This window comes from Gymnogyps californianus, chromosome 3 (assembly GCF_018139145.2).
Source record: "Gymnogyps californianus isolate 813 chromosome 3, ASM1813914v2, whole genome shotgun sequence".
Lineage (NCBI taxonomy): Eukaryota > Metazoa > Chordata > Aves > Accipitriformes > Cathartidae > Gymnogyps > Gymnogyps californianus.
In genome coordinates, this window is record NC_059473.1 from 103,679,115 (window position 1) to 103,700,403 (window position 21,289).

The window sequence follows — 21,289 nt, forward strand, 5'->3', positions numbered from 1 at the left end:
TTCATTCTCCTTTTCTGCTAGCTATTTTTCTTTCTCTTACATTTAATGACTTTCTACAAGCTCTTTTATTGTTTTTGCCTCATTCCATGGTTCACCTTTTCACAAGATTGATCGTTATGTTAGTCTGATCATGTCTGAGGCAGCCACACTTGCTTTTTACTGTACTTCCTATTTTCCACCGTAACATGCTAACTTGCATTCCACAGGATATCTTTGGGCTAACTTTTGTCCAGGGCACTGCTCAGCCTTTTGTATAGACAGGCTCTACTCTTTCTGTTAGTAAAGAAACATGAACTCTGCGATTTGAACAGTATAATGTTCCTTATCACAAAACATTAGAATAAAAAACTACAGTGAGACTGAAAGCCCATAGTATGTTGATACTAGACAATAATGAATGTTTAAGGAAAAAATGGTGAAGTATACAGTGATAAATCAAGAGACAGAGGTAATCCCAGAATCCTTTCCTTGTTTCCAGTAATGCATGGCTCAAGTACTTCCTCTTTGTCTCTCAGTAAGATTTTCTTCCATGTATTTGTCCAATCGCTTTTTGGAAACATGTATTTCACCTCCCAAAAAAAGATATTTCCAGTCTACTTAATTGGTCCTCAGTTCCTCAGAAACAGTAACTTTGATCTTTTGTTTTCCTTCCCTAGTATCCTTTTTTATATGGAGGAGCAGAACTACATACAATATTCAACATGCAAGTGAAATAGGTTTTTGAGTGATGTAAGAATACTATTTTCTGTTTTGTTCACTGTTCCTTTCCTAGAAATTCCTAACATTTTCAGTAGCTTACAGTTTCATAGAATTATCTTTAGTATGCCAGAGTCCTTGTTCCTGAGTGGTAAATCTCAATTCGGAACCTATCATTGTGCCTGCAGGCTCATAGTTTTTTTCCAGATTTATTTTTCTACAATTATTGATAATGAATTTCACCTGCTATTTCATCAGTCGGTTAGTCGGTATCATAAACTTTTCTGCAACAAGTAACAGAAAGCTTCTTCCTCATCCCTGTTCAGATTTGGTCTGCATCTACCCCTGGACATGTAAAATTGATTGTAAACAAACCAACATTTTATTTTTCTGCATTCTGTAATGGAATATTTATGTACACAGTAAATATTAAACTTGAAGAACGTATTTGTCAGAAAGGTTTGATTTTTTTTTTCTTCTCGAATTGTTTTATTACTTTCAAGGATTTTTATATTATATTGGAAGATACGATATGATGTGATATGATATGTTATTATTACCAACAAGCCATCTATATGCTATGATAGTCAACTGTTAACTTAAATGGACTTCCTATAAAAAATTTTCATGTTGGTTTTCCATCTATCTGATTCTAAGGTCATGTTTGTTTTTTAATATGATACAGAATGCAATAAGGTAGAAGCAACAAAAATTAATCTACTGGATATGATCTGTGGCCTTTTTGATAACAGCAAGGACAAAACATTTCAGAGAAATTGTGAGAATCTCTTAGAATGCTGCAGGGTACTATATGACCTGTGAAGGAGGCCTTCTCTTTTTATAGTTGGAGTCTGATAATAAATTGTACTGTAAAATTTCTCTGAAGAAATTTACTGGAATAATGATAAAATTGTGATCATCTATAAAATTATCATGTAAGGCCACCCTTTTTTTAGCTTTAGGCTAACCTCAATTTAGCTTTAATAACCACTTTTACAGTCCAATTATGTGCTATCTGAAATATTTTTTTCTATCAGTTTTGATTTATCATTTTCACTTTCAGTAGTTGTTCCCATGTTCCTTTGCAGGAATCATATATATGATATCATTCTCTTACTTAAGTCCTCTTCTGCAACCGTGAGCATATCTCTCTATCCCTTCTCTTTCTATAAGGGTTTCTCTTTGTATAAGGGTTTCTCCATTTGTGTTTTTAAATTCCCATATTTTTTCAACATCTTATTGAGATTAGAACCAGTATTACACATGTATTTGAGAGAAGGCTGAACTGTTTACTTATGTAAACAGTAGCATTTTGTCCTTCCTTAGGTATTTGTACTGCCAGCTCTTTGTCTATTTTTAAAACAGTATTCCCTATGGAACAGAAGGGACCTTCAATAATGTCTAGTTCTTTATCCTAAACTGAAACTATTGCCTTATAGTACAGAAAGTTCATGTGTAATTTTGCAGCTGGTTAATTTTTATAGACCGCCATGGTTTCCAGTGAAGCAAGGAAAAAGCATACTTCACAGGAAGACAGTATTATTTTGGGATACCCAGTTGAATTCTCTCCTCCATCTTAAGTTTCTTGTGCAAATCTTTTACAACTGTAATCTATAAATCTGTTCAGGAGTGGTAAAACCACTGCTGATTCTGCTTTCTAGATTTCCTATGCTGAAGCCCTAGAGAGCCAAGCTCTCTGTTCCTGCCATTGAAGAAATACTTACACTTTTAAATATTTACTGTGTAATTTAATAGTGACATTGAAGCCACAATGGCCTGAAGACAGGGAAGAACAAGCGTGGAGATAGAAGTAATGTCTGTTTAGCCCTTTTGTAATTTGTCCATTTATAACTCATTTACCTAACAAAAATGATGGACTTAACAGAGATATTTGCTTTATGTCACATTACAGTTGCAGACTTTGACTTTATATGTGTTACTTCCCTTTCATTGAGTGGGATTTTAATGACATTGTCTGGGACCGAAATTTGAATTCTAATAGTGAGATTGAAGATACAGGGTCATAATGTGCTACTGGTCCAAATAGGTTTTATTATTGAGATCACTGGGAAGATCAGCTTAAAGCTTTATGGTATACAATAAATAGTATAAGAGTTGGAATAATTAAACCACAGCATTTGTCGTATCAGTTTGTTCTATATAACATTATGTTTTCTATTTCTCTTCTAAATTTAAGAAAGTGTTATGTAAGTGTCAGATTCCACTGTGTCGGGTATTATGAGTGTTAACGCAGGGAGATATGAGGAATAAGAGGAAATAAAATAAATGATCAATTTTCTTGTATTTAAAACATGAATTTCTGTGGCCTGTCATATAAGAGTTTCGATGTTAAACTGAAAAGGTCCTATCTGACACGGAAATAAACTTCCAAACTATCTCTTTTTTTTTTTTTTTTTTTTTGGTAAAGGTATACCTGTGTCAGCTCTCAGCTTCCCTTAATCTATCTTGACTATAGCTAAGATAATTATGAAATGTTGTCAGATTAATGATTTGAGGTTTTAGAGGTATTGACTTCAACTTTCTGATAGACCTTGAACTACTGAAGTTTATTTATGTATCTTTTCTTCGTGTAACCCACATGTTTAAAACATTTATTTAATTTAAATTGCATTTATACATCTGAATTATTAAAGTGTGAGGATATTATTAATACTCTACTGGTAAAAGTTGTATCTAGCTACAGATTTAATGATTTGATGATGATTCATTAATCATCTAAGCTAGAATATTGGATAATGTGAATGAAAACATAGTGGTGTTAAAAATCTCATTTTAACTGTGTATTTGTAATCTAGTAACAAGGGAAAAAAAGGTAAATTGTTATCATGACTAATAAATTCAAGACTGCCAAATGTTATACTCCATGAAGTATTTTATTATATATTTCAGATACCTAGGTCAAAATAATGCAAAGCCTTTTCATCAAAAAGACTTGAATTGCAATGTGACACTTTTCAAGCAGTAGTCATAATACTTATTTAGATGCTTAATATCACTTTAGAATTGCCATATTTCTTCCTTTGAAAGAAAACACAGCAGCAGAAATGTCTTTGATTAAATTCAGAGAGATATGATCTTCTCATCAGAAATCTAATCTTGTCATTCTTCCAACATTAAAGAGAGAATATTCCCTGAAACTGAGTAAATATTTCTAGTTTATAAACCAGATGAAAAGTGTCTTTCCCCAGGCTACTGAAAGAGAATACATGAAAGCCAGAAACAATTGAATAAGATCAATGTTAATATTTTGGTAACCAGAGGAAGCTGATGTTTAAATTTGAGCTTGAGAGCTTATTTGCAAACTTTGTGAAGTTCACACAGCTCTAAAGACTCAGATCAAAAGAAGTCCAACATTGAATGAGTACACAGAATAATCCTAAAGGAATAGGGTTTTTATTGCCACACTTTAAATAGGTTAGCATAGCTTTTATTTTCATGTTTATCATTTTAAGAACCTTTTCTGTCCCATATTATTTCTGTAAGAGCTCAACATAGCTCCAACTGACTTGGTCAGAAGAATGTTCTCTTTTTAGCAAACATACGTAGCCTCTTTGCAATTTATAAAGCAGAATAATTGGTGCATGTATTGAAGTAATAGGCACAATGCACCTCAACTGAATTTAGACATTTTAAAAATTTGTTCTCTGATCATATCAGTGGAAGTTGGACAGGTACCAGAAGAGAAAATGAAATAAAAAGCTGTGTTAAATCCCAGAGAACAGAAAAATGTTGGGGATCATTACATGCCTGTACTAGATCTAGTTATAAACAAATAGTATTCTTTATGTATAAATACAAATCCCTGAATTTGGCCTTCTCTGTCTTCCTGAAGTTTTGGTCCGTCATTAATATATGTGACATAAAGCTAGCTCTTTAGTAAAGAGAAAGTACAGACAGTCCTGCATCTGACTTAATCTGCTTTGTTCTGTCACTCCCTCATGATTTCCTGAATACTAAAAAAGTGAAGAATTAATATTGTGTTCTGCTGCAGGCAGAATTTTTACGTGGATTTATATTTTACAATACTTTAATAAAAAAATTTAAAATTCAGACATTATAACCGAGACTACTACTAAAAGTTTGTGTCTTTTTATGGGGAAGGGAAGTTTTGTCATCTTAACCACTGCAGACCTGCAATTGGTGTATGTATGAAAAATTCAGTCAGCTAAGACACAGCTTTTTGAGGTTTTGGTATTTTTCAAATATTTTAGAAGGAAATTGTCTAATGCATACATTAATTAATTGTAGTAGAAGAGCAAAGACAGATGTTGAACTGAAAAAGTGCGTGGAAAGTTGTTAAAGTATCTAAGTTGGGTGTTCTTTTCGATTTTGTGGTGTGAAAACAGCAGATCTTTGTCTCACTGTAAAATTAATTGATCTAAAATTGTGATATTTCTAGTAACATCTGTAATGTAATATCAATAAAAATGATAATGATATGCATGTTACAGTAAATCTTCATACCAGGAAATTTATGTGAAACTTGAAGATAGAAGTGAGTGCTATCCATTGAAATTAAATGGGTGCTTTCTGTCAACCTGAATAACTTGTTTTTGACTAGAGTACACTTTCTGTTAAGGATAGATAGTCTTCACTTCCAAGTTTGTGAAGATGTAGATTTCTAGAGCTCGATGGAATTTTTCAAGCTATTTATTGTCAAAATGCAAATAAGATCCTCAGAAGTGTTTTATAAATTTGTGACATTTGAATAGTTTTTATGTTGAACAAACAAGCACAAACCTTGAAAGTTAAGATAGAAATAAAGTTAATACATTTCATTTTGACATTTTTATGAGTTATTTGGCTTTTCAATGTAAAATAATTTGATTTAAAAATTCCTTCTAATATATTTTGAGAGAACCTAAAATTAGTCATTAAAATATTTTTGAGACAGATTTTATTATACCTTTATTTTTCCAAAGAATAAAAGTATTTTTAAAAATGTTTGACCTGTAATTAGTTTTTATATTTTTAACTGCTTGTTTGTGCTTGCAAATGAGATATTTAAAAATCCAAATTATATTTCCACCCCAAATAAAACTAGGCATTCTTGGATGAAGGGTGATATATTAAGAAGCACAAGGTATTTGCTTAGTCTCCAAAGTTTATCCTGCATTCTTGCCTTCCTCAGTAAGAGCTCAGTTCTGACTAAACACATACTGTACTAGTTTCCTACAAAAAAGGAATTTTCAACCTGCCAGTAAGCTTAATTAACGGTAATTTCTGTTAAAAGTTTTGGTTCACTCTCCTAGGGCTTGGTGTATCTCCTGAGAGTTAGAAAGCATCCTGATCTGTCTTCTATTTCAGTAAATTCATTAATTAAAGATATTTTGATACTTCCTCTGTATCATGGAAAGACCATGGAAAGAAACATTTGTTGCTTTCATTTAAGGGATAAATCTTCAGCAATGCCTTTGCAAAATCTTGCAGACAGTTTGCCTCCTGACACTGCTGCCTGAGACAGTATTGCCCTGATCTTTGAGACACAACAGGTTTTTGGAAAAGAGTGTTTATGATCATTCTCACAGGCTGGATTAGATATAGCTCTGCTATCAGTGGAGGAGATGAACTTCTAAAACGCAATTAAAATGTAGGTTCTGATTTTCTGTAGCTCCCCACATTTTCATGTAGGATGCGGAGCTGTGGATAGCCTGGAACACACAGATTTCCAGTACTCCATTGTGGCAGTAGGAATCAGTGTCTCAGTAGGAGCAGGCAGGTGAAAATATATCAAAGCATTTGTAAATACATATAATTTTGAATCTTTATTTATAAATATTATTTATGATATTGCTCTACTGGTGTTTTATTATATTTGTGTACTGGACTTTATGGAAGATGTTTTCATTCATTTGATACATTCTAGCTTTCTGGTAAGTCAAATTATTTAAATAAAACAACTGACTCTGGAACTGCTTTGAATTCATAGATGGAATAGTTACTCCTAATTTTCTCTTCAAAGTTTGATTTTAAGATTAGCAAGGAAAAAATGTATACTTCTTTTTATCCTGATGAATAACCTGTTCCTTTGTGGAATACATGGCATTCCTTTCTGAACATGCTTGTCAACAATCCATTCACAACTGCTTTAAGAGTGTAAACAGAGTGGATTGACTTCACATATTATAATAATACCATCCTGCGTCTTAAAATTTCTGTTGGAGTTAGTGTGTCAAGATATACACTTCTGCCAGGATTTAACGTTAGTGGATTTAACGTTAGTAGGTTTAACAATATTTGACAGCAGATATTTTTAATGGTTTTAAATTATATTAATATTTAATACTACTCAGTGAGTTGAATTTTCATTTTATCCTGAATGTTTCAGATTTCATACCTTGGATTGAACTGGGAAACATTTAAATAACAAGAATTTTATCACTAATTTCATTCGAATGAGATTTACATCATTTTACTACAGATGTACCAACAGAGTTTATAGAACCAGAAGTGCTATGTTGTTATTTTTGCTGCTGAAATGGAAATTAATAGAAAAACTGCTTTAAATTTAATGGCAAAGAAAAGGAGCCTTCATTTTTGATGGGCAGCCGAGTGTATAGTAATTTGTAAGATGATTCAGCATTTCTATCACAGGCAATTAATATTTACATTTTCTTTCCTAATATTCTTTTTATTCATAAATTTCATGAGACTTGAATTTTTCTTATGTTCTTATCTTGTATATGTACATTCAATATCTACAAATCAAATAATTTGAATAGCAGATCTCCTAGGGAATATCTAGGAAGTGTAATCCAAAATGTTAATCTCTTTTCAGTGTAGCTGAATGCAGCTGGCAAAAATGTGGCTCTAAATAGAAGTATGAGATTAAAAAATAATTCCTCAGTTTTGTTTTTATTATATTTTAGTGCTTAAAATAAAATTCATTGATGCTATCAGTAAATTATATACTTTTAATCATATTGCTAATAGCCTTATAAATGGAATTGCGGATGTGAGAGTTGAGATAGATTCTTTATTACTAGTACTTCATTACCAGACATAGGATCTACACATAGTATGTCTCCACGGTTAGAATGGAGACTATCTATGGCTTTGTAATTTTACCTTCCAATATGCTGTAATTCAGTGCAGCCATGCAGTAAAACATGAGTATTTTGTTATGCAGTGCAGGTATGGAAGCTATTAGCTTGCGAAAGGACTTTAGATCCTAAGTCATCTTAAAGGTGGTTTTACAGCATTTACCTCTAGTTCACTTTCAGATGTAAATATTAGTTTAAGGCATAATGCCAGACATTTTGAATGCACTTCTGATACTGACATATAAATTATTTGCAAATATATTTTCCTTATTATTGTGTTTGAATATTCAGAAATTGAGAAAGGAGGTTGTGGAGACCCTGGAATTCCATCATATGGAAAAAGGACTGGCAGCAGTTTTCTGCATGGAGACACACTTACCTTTGAATGTCAAGCAGCTTTTGAACTGGTGGGAGAGAGAACGATTACATGCCAACAAAACAACCAGTGGTCTGGCAACAAACCCAGCTGTGTTTGTAAGAATTATTTTTTTTCTGTATTATTTTTCTGACCTTAGCCTCTTGTTTTTCATAGCATTTGTGACTAGCCAGCAGGAAAACACTTCAAAAGACCTTGAAGACTTTTTCAGTCACATGTTTTTTTTCATTGGCTCAATAGTAGCTCATTTATGGGGAACATCACGTAGGACTGTTTTAGAATGTTCTTTCCCCTCGTTTTATTTTTAATTGAACCATTTAACACTCTTAATGTAAATGTGTGTTGAATTGGACTCTAAATGAGCAAATCCTAATAGCATATAAGTGTTCACAAGGACTCTGGCACATACACATTGATTCTGGCAGTGCAAAGCAGTCTGCAGATCCATGTAAGAAAAGACTGGAGTTTTTTTCTGATATCCTAGTAAAGCATGAAAATGAGTATAAGGAATATAAGGATATCCAACATGGAAAAAGGGTAGGTAAGATCATTAGCTTTGAATTTTGTTTTAAAAGATAAAATATGTTTGTAGATAAGCTTGTAGATGGATTTAAATAGAGAGGGTGTTGTTTTTTTTTTTTACTTTTCTTTTTTCTTCTTCTTCTATGGTAAAATAGAGTAAATCTTTCTAGTACACAGGTATATTAGGCACTTCAGTTCTGCAGACCACATTATCTTTTCCTATAAAGAGTCTTATAGTTCAGTACTGGATTTTCAAAACAACCTTAGTGAGGTGTCCAATTCTACTTGGACATATATGTATTTTGCATCTGTGTTGGTACAGGACTTACCAAGCTGAGTAAGCTTGCTCTGGACTGGAAGAAGTCTCTATGTGCCCATGCAATGCTGAAATGTGTCTAAGCACGTAAGGCCTGGGCACTGAGACAGTGCAGCTGCAATTCCCTTTGAAGACAGAAGTTGCGTTTCTTCGTGGTGCTGTATTGCATTCGGTTGATATATTAGTTTCTGTTGGCAATAGTATGGAATATTTTACTGTGCTCTACTGTTTGATGTGCACGTGCCCTATGAAAGATAATAAAATCTGAACTTAGAACATCTATTTACAAACACTGAGTTCCGTTTGACACATTTGAAGAGCTGAGTAATGGTTATCCTTTGTGTTAATGTGCAGTGAGCCTTCCTCTTTCTGAATGTAGTGTACTTCTCATTAAAGTGCCAGCCACAAGCTCATGACTCTGAAATCAGTTAGGAATTGTCTTGATGAAAATTGGCCCAAAGGAGTGAAAAAGGAGGAGAGCTATGTATCATCTTTGTTTAATTGCCCTGTGCTGTCGAAGGGAAACTAGGGGTAAAATAAGTTTGTACTATATACTCTTAAGAGTTCTTGATCAAGGCACATCTAAATTTCTACTATTGTTTGCATCAGCATGACCTTTGTCTACTACAGACAAAACTGGCCCTTGTGCTTGATTTTTTTGGATTGCTAAATACATTTTCACACATATTCCTTTTAGAAAAAATCACACTTAAATTTGGAGGTTGCATTTTCATTTCAGAACAAACCTGCCAATTTTTCCAAATTGTGACACATCAGGCATTACTTTTGCTTTCTTTGGCATTCTCTACATGCTTCTAATAATCTCTTGCAGGCCCTGGTGCAGTCACTTAGCCTCACTTGGAGAAATAAAAACATGCAAGGCTGACATTATATTGAAGAAATGTTCTGACAGTCTTAAACATTTCCAGGTTGCATGTGTAGTAGTTTTGGCATCCAGGCTTTAAAAGCATCTTTTTCCACAAGAATAAAAAGTATAGACAAGCATTTATAATGTTTATGGATAGTATTTTGAGAATCTATTGTTGTTTTCTTTAGTCTCGTGTTTCTTCAACTTCACTACACCGTCTGGAATTATTCTTTCTCCAAATTATCCTGAGGAGTATGGGAACAATATGAACTGTGTTTGGTTAATTATCTCAGAGCCAGGAAGCAGAATACATCTGATTTTCAACGACTTTGATGTAGAACCTCAATTTGACTACCTTACAGTGAAAGATGATGGGATTTCAGATTTACCACCTCTTGGCACTTTTTCTGGCAATGAGGTCCCTTCTCAATTGGCTAGCAGTGGGCACATAGTAAGACTTGAATTTCAGTCGGATCACTCTACCACTGGAAGAGGATTTAATATCACTTACACAAGTAAGAACCTCTGCTTTTATTTTATGTGTAGTCTTAAAATCAAGCTATCTTTCTTCATAATAATGAAAAATAGAACATTTTTATTTATAATACAGAAGTGAATTGTAATGCTTGTATAATTGCACTGCTTTCAGCTGTCTTCCTGATATTCATTAGCTTATCTGAATCTTTATCATTTTTTTATTTTACTGGGGAATTCCCTTCATTATTTAAGGGCCTTTTTGGTTGACACTGCATAAATGCAGAGCATGTAACTAAAGCTCAGACCATTCAGATCAAAGCATCCAGTGCAAGTGATTTAATATACTTCTCAATGTAACCAGCAGGAATAAATTCACAAAGGTGTTAAGCTTAGATCTCAAATATGGAGATGTTCATCTGAGAAACATAGAAGCATAAAAAGCAACTAGAATATCAATGCAAATAAATAGCTCTGGGAACCTGCTCTGCTTTTGCATTTTATCTTCCAGTTAGATGGTGTGATATGTAAGAATATAGACTCCTAAGAATATAGATCTCTTTTTTGGAATACATATAATAGTTACCCTCTATGGTTTTTCTAGTGTCTAAGAACATAGCTGATCTCATGCAGAAATCTTTCCTATAGGATTGCACTAATTTAGGAGTCATTCTTCTCCCTGACTACAGTTTCTTTAAGAATTTTAAGAATGTGATACCTTTGAGAATACAATTCTCAAATGTACAAAATTTAGTTGCAACTGGTCAACAAGTTCAAAAGTTGTTAAATGTGGACCTAGCAGTCACATACATATAGAGAGCTACTGAAAGCATAAGTATTTCCCATTTGGGAAACCCGGCTAAAAAATATCTGGCTACAGATAGCCATCTGTTGTTTTGTTTATATGAAAGGATATTACTCAACAGTACTCTCAGCTGAAAACTCTGGTAACATCATCATCATGTAGAAAGCATTATTACATTTGCCATAGACTGCTAACTCTCCTAGAAGTTTTATTAGTAATTCAAAGGCATTACTTATATGGAGATTATCTTTTTAGTTGAAGAAATTATCTTCTAAGGTTATAGAAGAATTTAATTGAGAATAAAATTGTCTTTGTCACATCTTGCGCTGTTGTGTCAATTAAGGTAATCAATTAACAGTGTTTGTTCAGGGCCAAGGTGTTTCCTTGCATTATTTAGAAAGATGCCCCACATAAAACTGGAATTCATGGATTGCAACCCTTTTTAAGTCTTAGATGTCTAAGTTGTTCCTGTGCTTTCAGAGAAAGGGATAATTACTGTCCTTTGAAAAGTGGCAGGAAGAGAAAAGGGAGATCCTCACCTTAACTAAGACTGTAGAGATTAAAAGATTTACCAGAAAATGAGAGGCCTGAATTCCAGGTCTGCTTCTGTCTGAGATAATTCAGATCTCTTTTTTCATATGCTATTCTACCAAGGTAAAGACAGACCATAATAAGGACAATCTTTGCTATTTCTTTTTGAAGCTGGAGAATGATGCAGTCAGGAATATAATAGTCATGGATCAAACTCCCTGAAAGCCCTGATCACCTAGGTATTATGCAAAAGAGCTTTCCACCACACTTTTCTAATTAGAGTAGGTGTTACCGCTGAGCTTGATGCATGCCTTATGTGCTAGAATTATCTAACAGCCCATATGCCTCCATAGTGGGAAACTGAGATGACAAATGGGAGTATCCCTGATTTATGAATCCTTTGTGTTCGTAGGAAATGCTTAGTTTAAGTTCAGCCAAAGTGCTAGTACTTCTGGACCTCCTATGTGTTACACAGAAAAAGTGCTCCACTCCTGTGGTTTAAATCAGATCAGGATCAAAGGAGTTTATTGATTTATTAATGAAACATAACTGACAATCAGTGAACTGTAGATTCAGGATCAATATCAGCAATTCAACAGATAAACCACAATGTTAGACACTTACAAGATCTTAGAATCATAGAATATCTCGAGTTGGAAGAGACCCATAAGGATCATCAAGTCCAACTCCCTGCTCCACGCAGGACTACCGAAAACTAAACCATATGACTAAGAGTGTCATCCAGACACTCCTGGAACTGTGACAGGCTTGGTGCCGTGACCGCACTTGGTGCCTCCTTGTGCTGCTTGGTTTATCTTAACACATATACATTTGTAAATACCTTTTCACTCTAATTCATCTTCATCCTGCCCTGCCAAGATTTACATACACACTTTCCCCTCACAGGATGTATGGGTTACAAGCACTCACTCCTTTCCTTTGAAGTGGGTTCCCTTACTTGCACACACCTCCTGAAAGGCACAGAGGTCCCCTAGCTCTACATGCACCCACACTGCTGCTCTCTGCCACTCACTGATCCACATACTGGTGAGAACACCCCCCGTGAGGTCACGCATGCACATGGAGGTGTGGGTCCCTGTGGGTTGTACTCTGTGTTGCCACCCCACTGGATGGAGGAAGACTGCTCTCAGTGTCCCATTGGGAGGTTGCTCTGTCTGGCCTAGGCAGAGGCCATAGTTTTTTTAGCAGTAGCCTGTATTTCTGCCAGATTAGCTGCAATGTGAAAACATACTTCTCATTATGTTAGAGGCAAACAGCTGGATTTTGTCCAGAGGGAAATTTAAGCCAAGTGTTCTTGTGTACCTAAGCCACATATAACTAAAAAGCTTCCGAATTTGAACTATGTTGCATCTGTGTGAATGTCATTGGATTTAAAGCTGACTTTTTATTGAGGAGTTTTCTATACTTTCAATTATATTGTATTATGTATTACTGTATTACAATTGAAAGGTTATTCCCCCCTCCAAAAAAAAAAAAAAACAACAAAGTTTAGAGGAGTGGTTGTTCTTGTTGTTATTATTATTATTGCTATTATTATTATTGTTATTATAACTATTATTATTACTATGTTTTTATCAGCCTTTGGTCAGAATGAATGCCATGATCCAGGCATTCCTATAAATGGGAGGCGTTTTGGAGACAGGTTCCTTCTGGGAAGTTCTGTTTCCTTTCACTGTGATGATGGCTTTGTGAAGACCCAAGGCTCTGAATCCATAACATGTATTATGCAAGATGGAAATGTAGTATGGAGCTCTACTGTCCCACGTTGTGAAGGTAAGGGCACAATCTTGACTTTGTACCTATGGTTTGAATAATGGAACTATTTAAATTTAGCTTACTTTTTACATTTCGCACATAAATAAGACTGCTTTAGCTGAAGTTATTCATTCATCTTATTTTAACACTCTTCCAGTCAAATGAGAGAGCAATAATAGAAACAAGATAGCTTGCTTCTATATTCTTGGAATAAATTAGCATTCTAAAAATCTGGTTGCTATTCTTTTCAAGTTCTGATTGTCACCATCATTACTTGGTTGTGAGTTATAGCTGTTATAACAGTTTTGGCTGTAGCATACTGAAGAACATAATTATCTACCACATAGAAAAGTGAAGTAAAGTTTCTATTTAAAAGTCTTTTTTAAAAATTTGCACCTTTAATTTTCTCAAAACAAAAGTATACCTGAATTTCTGTATGTAACATATTAACCTGCAGTACATTTTTTCCTGAGAAATAGTGAAAATCAGAACTATGTTTAATATTCATTATATTGTCCAAAATTTCCAAATTTGTTTGCTTGTTCTTGCCTAGGTGAATAAACAGACTAAGATGAGCTATACTTAGGATTAAATCTCTCTTTAGTATGAAATACAGTCAGGAAAAAAAAAAAAAGTAGGCTGATTCCTTGATGCTTAACAGTGATGAGTCCTAAGGCAAGATGTGTGAATATATTTAATAAATGACTAGAGTGTGTCTTTTAAAAATAACATTAAAAAAATTGTATATCTTTTAGTAAACAATAGATATATAGTCAGACACTCAATTAAATGATACTTTTTTTGAAGAAACTAATCCAAACCTTCTAATTCGTGTAAATCTCACACCTCCATTAATTTCAGTGTCATTACAGTAACTTAAGGATCTGGATCCTAAAACTTTCACGGTTTTTATTATTTGGGCAATTTGACAACTCAGTTCTCATAAGACTGTGCATTTCTAAGAAAATTTAGAGATACTGGAAAAAAACATGTTAGCAGCCTGGTAGAAGTAGTGTATGTGAACCTAGATGTTGTATTAGCAGGATTTCTTATCCTGATTAAGGCATATAATGAGTTACGCAGTGGAGCAGTTTTTGCCTAGAGCAAAACCAGCCCACTCCAAAGCAGGGAGTAGGCGAGGTTCTTCAGCAAAAGATGTTTTTTATTTTGAAACTCTATACACAATTCTTAAAGTATTCAGTGTAATCTTTGTGTAATTTTATTTCCACAAACGCATAGATAAAGGACCCAATATGAGCACTTTGAGAAAAAAATGATAGAGAAAACAAATACAGAAATGACTCTTTAAGAAAATACATAAGTACCGCTCAGTTATCCTTTCTCTTAGCCTTGCAGGATGTTTGCCTAAGTTTTTAATGAGGAAAGGATTAAATTAGTAGACTCTTTTTTTAGATTTTTGCCTATTGTTTGTTTTGGTATAGAAGGAAGTATAGTTCTTTTAAGTTACCTTCAGGATGTGTTCCTTTCTCGTGTGGGTTCTCTTTCTAGTTGATAATTGAAGGAGTATCTGGGTTTGGGTTACAGTATGGACTAAGCATCCTTGCTAGTTAGTTTAGAGATAATTTAGTTTGCTTCTAGTTGTCTGAGATTTCTGAACAACGGTCGTTTTTTGTTGTTGTTGCTCTGCTCTGTGTCTTTGTATACTTAACAATCTCTAGAACCAACACCTGAAATACGTGAAGTAAGTGATGTGTTAGAATCAGGTGAGGATCAACAGTCTTCCAGTTGTTCTTGTTTTTAATATGACAAAATTTAATTTAAAAAACCACCATGGAATACATTTCATTCTTCATTAACTTTACCCATGTAATGTAAATGCCATTTTCCTGGCCAATCATTTTGCCCCAGAGACAATTCAGTGTGTATGTTTCGTGTTTTGTGGGTTACTTCCCCCCCCCCCCCCCTTTTTAAATCTGGAAAAACTTCCCAGAGACAAGTGCAAGTCATGAATGAAATCAAATAACCTCTCTGAGTTCAATTTTTTTTGTAAAAAACATTGAATCAAAACTAGGAATATTAATTTACTACTCACAAATTCATGTTACTATTCATTTCCATAAAGCATAATAGGTTTGCTTGTCACTACCTTGAGAAACAGAAGAAAAGTGACAAGATTTCCTGCACTGCAATATGGAATTTGCTGATAATGATACCACTGACTACTTGAGGGTAATACAAATGATACTAAGATAAATTTACCTGACCTTGAAAGTGTTCCTGTTTTAGACTGCTCCATAGCCTTTGGTAAAATATAACATCCCAAAGCCCTGTGCTATGACAGCTTAATCTTTTAAGGGACTCGTGTTTCCCAAAATTTGTTCAGTCATTTCTGCTGTTGTTTAATCCCGCACCAAATTCTCTGATCCCACTCTGAAAAATGCTCCCTGTCTAGCCCTGTTACTTTCATAGCCCTGTTGCAATACTTTTTTCCCTTTTATGGAGGAGGATCAAGTTAGAGAACATTTAAACAAATTTGACATACAGGAATGGGCCTGATGGGATGCACCCAAGAATGCTGAGGAAGCCAGCCAATGACATCACAAGGCTACTCTCAATCACCTTGGGAAGCTAATTTAACCCAGGGAGGTTCCTGAGGACTGGAAGAAAGCAAATTCTTATCTTCAGGAAAGGAAAGAAGGAGGATCTGAGGAACTACATGTCTCACCTCGACTGCTGGGAAAGGCAATGCAGCAGTATTCCTGGAAACCATTTCCAAACAATGAAGAACAAGGCGATGACTGGGAGCAGTCAGCATGGATTTATGAAGGGGAAGTCATGCCTGACCAACCTGATAGCCTTCTGCGATGAGATGACTGGCCTGATGGATGAGGGGAGAGTAATGGATATTTTTAATCTCAGTTTTAGAACGGTGTTTGACACTGTATCATATAAGATTCTCATAGACAAACTGATGAAGTATGGGCTAGAGAAGTGAACAGTGAGGTGGTCTGACAACTGACTGAACTGTTGGGCTCATAGGGTTGTGGTCAGTGGCATGAAGTCCAACTGGAGGCTAGACTGTAGTGGTGTACCCCAGGGGTCAATACCAGGTCCAATACTGTTTAAAATCTTCAGTAATGATCTGAATGCTGGGACAGAGTGCAATCTGAGCAAGTCTGCAGATGATGTAAAACTGGGAGGAGTGGCTGATACACCGTATGCTTGTGTTGCTGTTCAGAGGGACCTTGACAGAGAGGCTGGAGAATTGGGCTGAGAGGAAATGACAGGTCCTTCCCCTCTATTCAGCATTGGTGAGGCTATGTCGGGAGTGCTGTGTGCAGTCCTGGGATCCCCAGTACAAGAGAGACGTGGACATACTGGAGAGAGTCCAGTGAAGGGTCACAAAGATGATTAAGGACTTGGAGCATCTGTCATACAAGAAGAGGCTGAGAGAACTGGGGTTGTCTAGACTGGAGAAGAAAAGGCTCAGGGCTCAGGAGGGATCTTGTCAATGTGTATAAATACCTGATGGGATGGTGTGAAGAAGATGGATCCAGACTCTTCTCAGTGGTGTCCAGTGACAGGACAAGAGGCAATGAACACAAACTGAAATACAAGAAATTCTGTTTAAACATAAGAAAAAACTTTCACTGTGAAAATGATCAAACATTGGAATAGATTGCCCAGAGAGTCTGTGGAGTGTCTGCCTTTGGAGGGAGGGCATGATCCTGACTGGACATGGTCCTGCGCAGTCTACTGTATTGAGGAGGGGATGGACTAGATGATTTCTAGAGGTCCCTTCCAACTTCAACCGTTCTATAATTCAATGGAATATTTACAACAATCAGTTCCACTGAGCTGAATGATTACTCAAAAAGGTATTAGATGGCACAGTACAATGAAAATATTAACTACAAATTACTTGGAACAATTTGTCTGCTATTTCCATGTAAATGTGGAATCATACTAGATCTAAAAAATGATGATACGTTACCTTTTAATGAGCTAATGTGCTTTTTGACAGAAGGAAGGCTGGCAGAATCAAGTGCCATGCTCTGTGTATTAAGATATGTATAGAGTAATAAGCTATGATAAGATACATTGCAGGACTTATGATTATGAAGAAAAAGTGCTCATAATGTAGAAAATTTAGTTGTTGTATATTAAACTTATTTTTCTATGCTTTTTAATTCAATTTTTGTAAGTTCTTTGAATATATAATATTGTATTAGAAATACTGCATATGATACAAGTATATATGCTTTTTTCTTTCAGCACCGTGTGGTGGACATCTGACAGCATCGAGTGGTGTTATCTTACCACCAGGGTGGCCAGGATATTATAAGGACTCACTTAATTGTGAATGGGTGATTGAAGCGAGACCAGGACATTCTATTAAGATCACTTTTGATAGGTGAGAATTATGAAGTCAAACAACAAGTAATGTATGAGCACAAATATTTGGTTTAACATTGAAGAAGAAAAATATTCTTTAAGAACCCAAACCAGAAAAAGAAATTGCGATGCAACACTCACAATACTCTTCCTCAAGCAGAAAATTAAAGTTTAAAACTGTATTTGCATTGTCTTTCTTTATGTTTTAAAAAATTTGCATTAAATATCCGCTTTCTAGCACATAAATAGGGATATCTTTTGGACTTTTGACTACTTTTGTATTCAGGTACAATTATATATTGTCCCTGATGATGCCAGGTCTTACTATAAGAGAGCATAATTTTCCTAGGGAAAAAAAAGATTTGTGAAAAAAGTTCTGAGTATTGTGTGTTGGATACATATTTTTTTTCTCCATTAGGATTTTTTTCTGATGCAACATATATTACATAGCTAGACAAGTCCATAATACATTGGGTGAGCAATTGACTGATGGGTCGGGCTCAAAGAGTTATAGTAAATGGGGTTACATCAGGCTGGTGGCCAGTCACCAGTGGGGTTCCCCAGGGCTCAATTTTAGGGCCAGTGCTCCTTAATGTTTTATAAATGATCTGGATGCAGGAACTGAATGTAGGTTAAGTTTGCCGACAATACTAAACTAGGAGGAGCTGTGTACTCCCTCGAGGGTAGAGAGGCCTTGTAGAGAGATCTGGATAGACTAGAGAGCTGGGCAATCACCAAACATATGAAATTTAACAAGAGCAAGTGCAGGATTCTCTACATGGGATGGAGTAATCCTGGTTATATGTACAAATTGGGGGATGAGAGGCTGGAGAGCAGCCCCGCGGAAAGAGATCTGGGGGTTGGGTTGATGGCAAGTTGAATATGAGTCAACAGTGTGCCCTGGCAGCCAAAAGGGCCAACCGTGTCCTGGGGTGCATCAAGCACAGCATAGCTAGCCGGTCAAGGGAGTTGACTGTCCCACTCTACACTGCACTGGTGCGGCCCCACCTCGAGTACTGTGTGCAGTTTTGGGTGCCTCAATATAAGAAGGACATCAAACTATGAGAGTGTGTCCAGAGGAGGGTGACCAAGATGGTGAAAGGTCTCAAGGGCAAGACATAGGAGGAGCGGCTGAGGTCACTTGGTTTGTTCAGTTTGGAGAAGAGAAAGCTGAGGGGTGACCTCATCACAGTCGACAGCTTCCTCAAGGGGGACAATGGAGAGGGAGGTGCTGATCTCCTCTCTCTGGTGACTAGTGACAGGACACGAGGAAATGGAATGAAGCTGCATCAGGGGAAGTTGCTATTGCACCCATGTAAACTTAACATTCACAACGTTCTTCACTTTGGGGCACTCATTGGAATATTTGTCTCAGACTGAAGTGCCATTGATAGGGGTGGTGGCATATACAGACAAAGTGAACAGCAAGTCACCAGAACTAGATAGCATTCACCCAGGAGTCCTGAATGAGTACAAAGATGAGGTGGCTGAACAACTGAAAGTTGTGTGTAACTGTAACTGTTCTTTTAAAACTGTCTTGATACCTGTGCACTTCAGGAACCATATCTTTTAAGTCTTTCACGGAGATCTAAGGAACTGTGTACTGGATGCCCATTACGAAAACTATAATGAAGTGCAGCACTAGTGAAGCATGGATAAATATGATATACAGAGGAAGTGTCGATATGGCTTTTGTAAAAGAAATCCTATCTCAGAAACCTATTGGAATTCTTTGATGGTGTCAGAAAGCATAGAAATACGTTGGATATAGTTTATCTGGGTTTTCAAAATGCAAGTTTTGTATTTTGCACCTCACCCTGCAAAGGGCTATTAAAAAGCTAAGCATCATTTTAATACAAGGAAGGACATTGCATGAATAAAAACTTAATTAACAGACGATAAAAGTCTCACAGTGGAATTTTGGGTGTTCTACGGAGATCTACGTTATGTTCAAAACTGTTCAGCATGTTCAGAAATGATCTTAAAGAGGAGAAAATTAGACTAATAATACTAAGTCATTCAGGATATTAAAAACAAGGGATGACTGAAGAATTACTGAAGATTCTTACAAGACTGGATGTCTGGGCAACAAAGTTGCAGGTAGATTAAGTAAATGCAAAGTGAATCATATAAGAAAAAGAATTCCACCTTGATATATAAAATGATGCATTTTGAACTTACACTGGTCACTGAGCTGCCGAAGTTCTGGTAACCCTTTTTCAAGAAATATGAATGAAAACTAACACATGCATAGAAGATTTTTGTGAACATGATTAGAGGCATGAAACGTAATGTAGGGGAGAAGATTGAAATAGATTATATATTTAGTTTACCATATCCTTTTTTCAGTCCTATTTTGTTTTCTTATTATAAATGCATTAAAGTTGGGCACAAAGGAGAGAATGACCAATACCATAGAAGAATGGGAACTGTTTAAACAGGTTTCATAAAATTATCGTGTTACTTCTTACAACAACAAAAGGTTGTTTGCTTTCATTGCATTCAGTGGGAAGTTCCAGAATTTTAAGTTGCTGACTTTTTTTTCTCATTAAAGACTTAATAGATTAATTATAAGCTTATATTTATTAGCTAGCTTTCTTTTTTAAATTAATCACCAGAAGCCTGAGGTTCAGGGATGTCTTCCCAAATGCAGTGAAAGCAAACAGCCATATTAGTTGTAAGATGGAGCATTTTAATTTTATAAAAGGAAATGTGTTGCCTGAAGTTGCAGATGTTTGGATGACTGACTATAACCTTAACAGTATGACCACTATATTTCTGAGGAAATTAATGGGAAACATAGGCTCCTGTGACATATGGTCCAGTTTAAGAACTAAATTTACTAAATTTTAAACAGGTGCACACACATACTCCATTAACAGAATTCTAGAGCTTTGTGTACAAATTGAACTGCAATGAAATTAAACAAGAACTTGGAGCTTACCCTGATACAAAATTGAGAATTCTGATCATGTATAATTTTTAAAGTACAGCAGACAGTAAATTAATCTACTCCAGCTTTATATCAGCATTATTAAAAGAAGAATTCTGTCTCCTTTCCCTAAATGTTTCAATTACAAAACAATATTACCATTAAGCACACTGGTTTTGGTAGACGGACAAGAAACCTTTCCTTGCTTTCTTTGGAGGTTTGTGGAGCTTTCCTGGCAGGTTTAGAAAATTGTATAGCTTTACTACATCACATTATAAATTTCATTGAAAGTGTTATACTTTGGGAAGTTAATGATAGTATAATAATCTCCCTTTTGCAATAAAGTTATTTTCTTTTGTTAACATGAAGGCTTTGCTACCCAGATTAAAAATTGGATGGGAAACCTTTTTATTACTTACAAGAAACTAACTCTGCTGTCTGATACAGCATTAGCAAAGTACAAATCAGTAAACAAAATCACTATCAAATAAATAAAAAAGATCAATTAATTGATTTTGTCAATTAATTGACAATTACAGTATTTTGTCAAGTATTTTGTCTAGTTCGGGGAAA

The 21,289-nt window shown here is 35.3% G+C and overlaps 1 protein-coding gene across 1 annotated transcript in view; it reads left to right on the forward strand.

Moving 5' to 3' along the window:
• CSMD1 (CUB and Sushi multiple domains 1) overlaps positions 1–21,289 on the forward strand; it is a 1,238,313-nt gene that overhangs the window by 899,585 nt on the left and 317,439 nt on the right. The window contains 4 exon segments of the mRNA XM_050893357.1: positions 8,052–8,234; positions 10,031–10,357; positions 13,252–13,446; positions 17,665–17,803. Coding sequence (XP_050749314.1) covers positions 8,052–8,234; positions 10,031–10,357; positions 13,252–13,446; positions 17,665–17,803 — 844 coding nt within the window.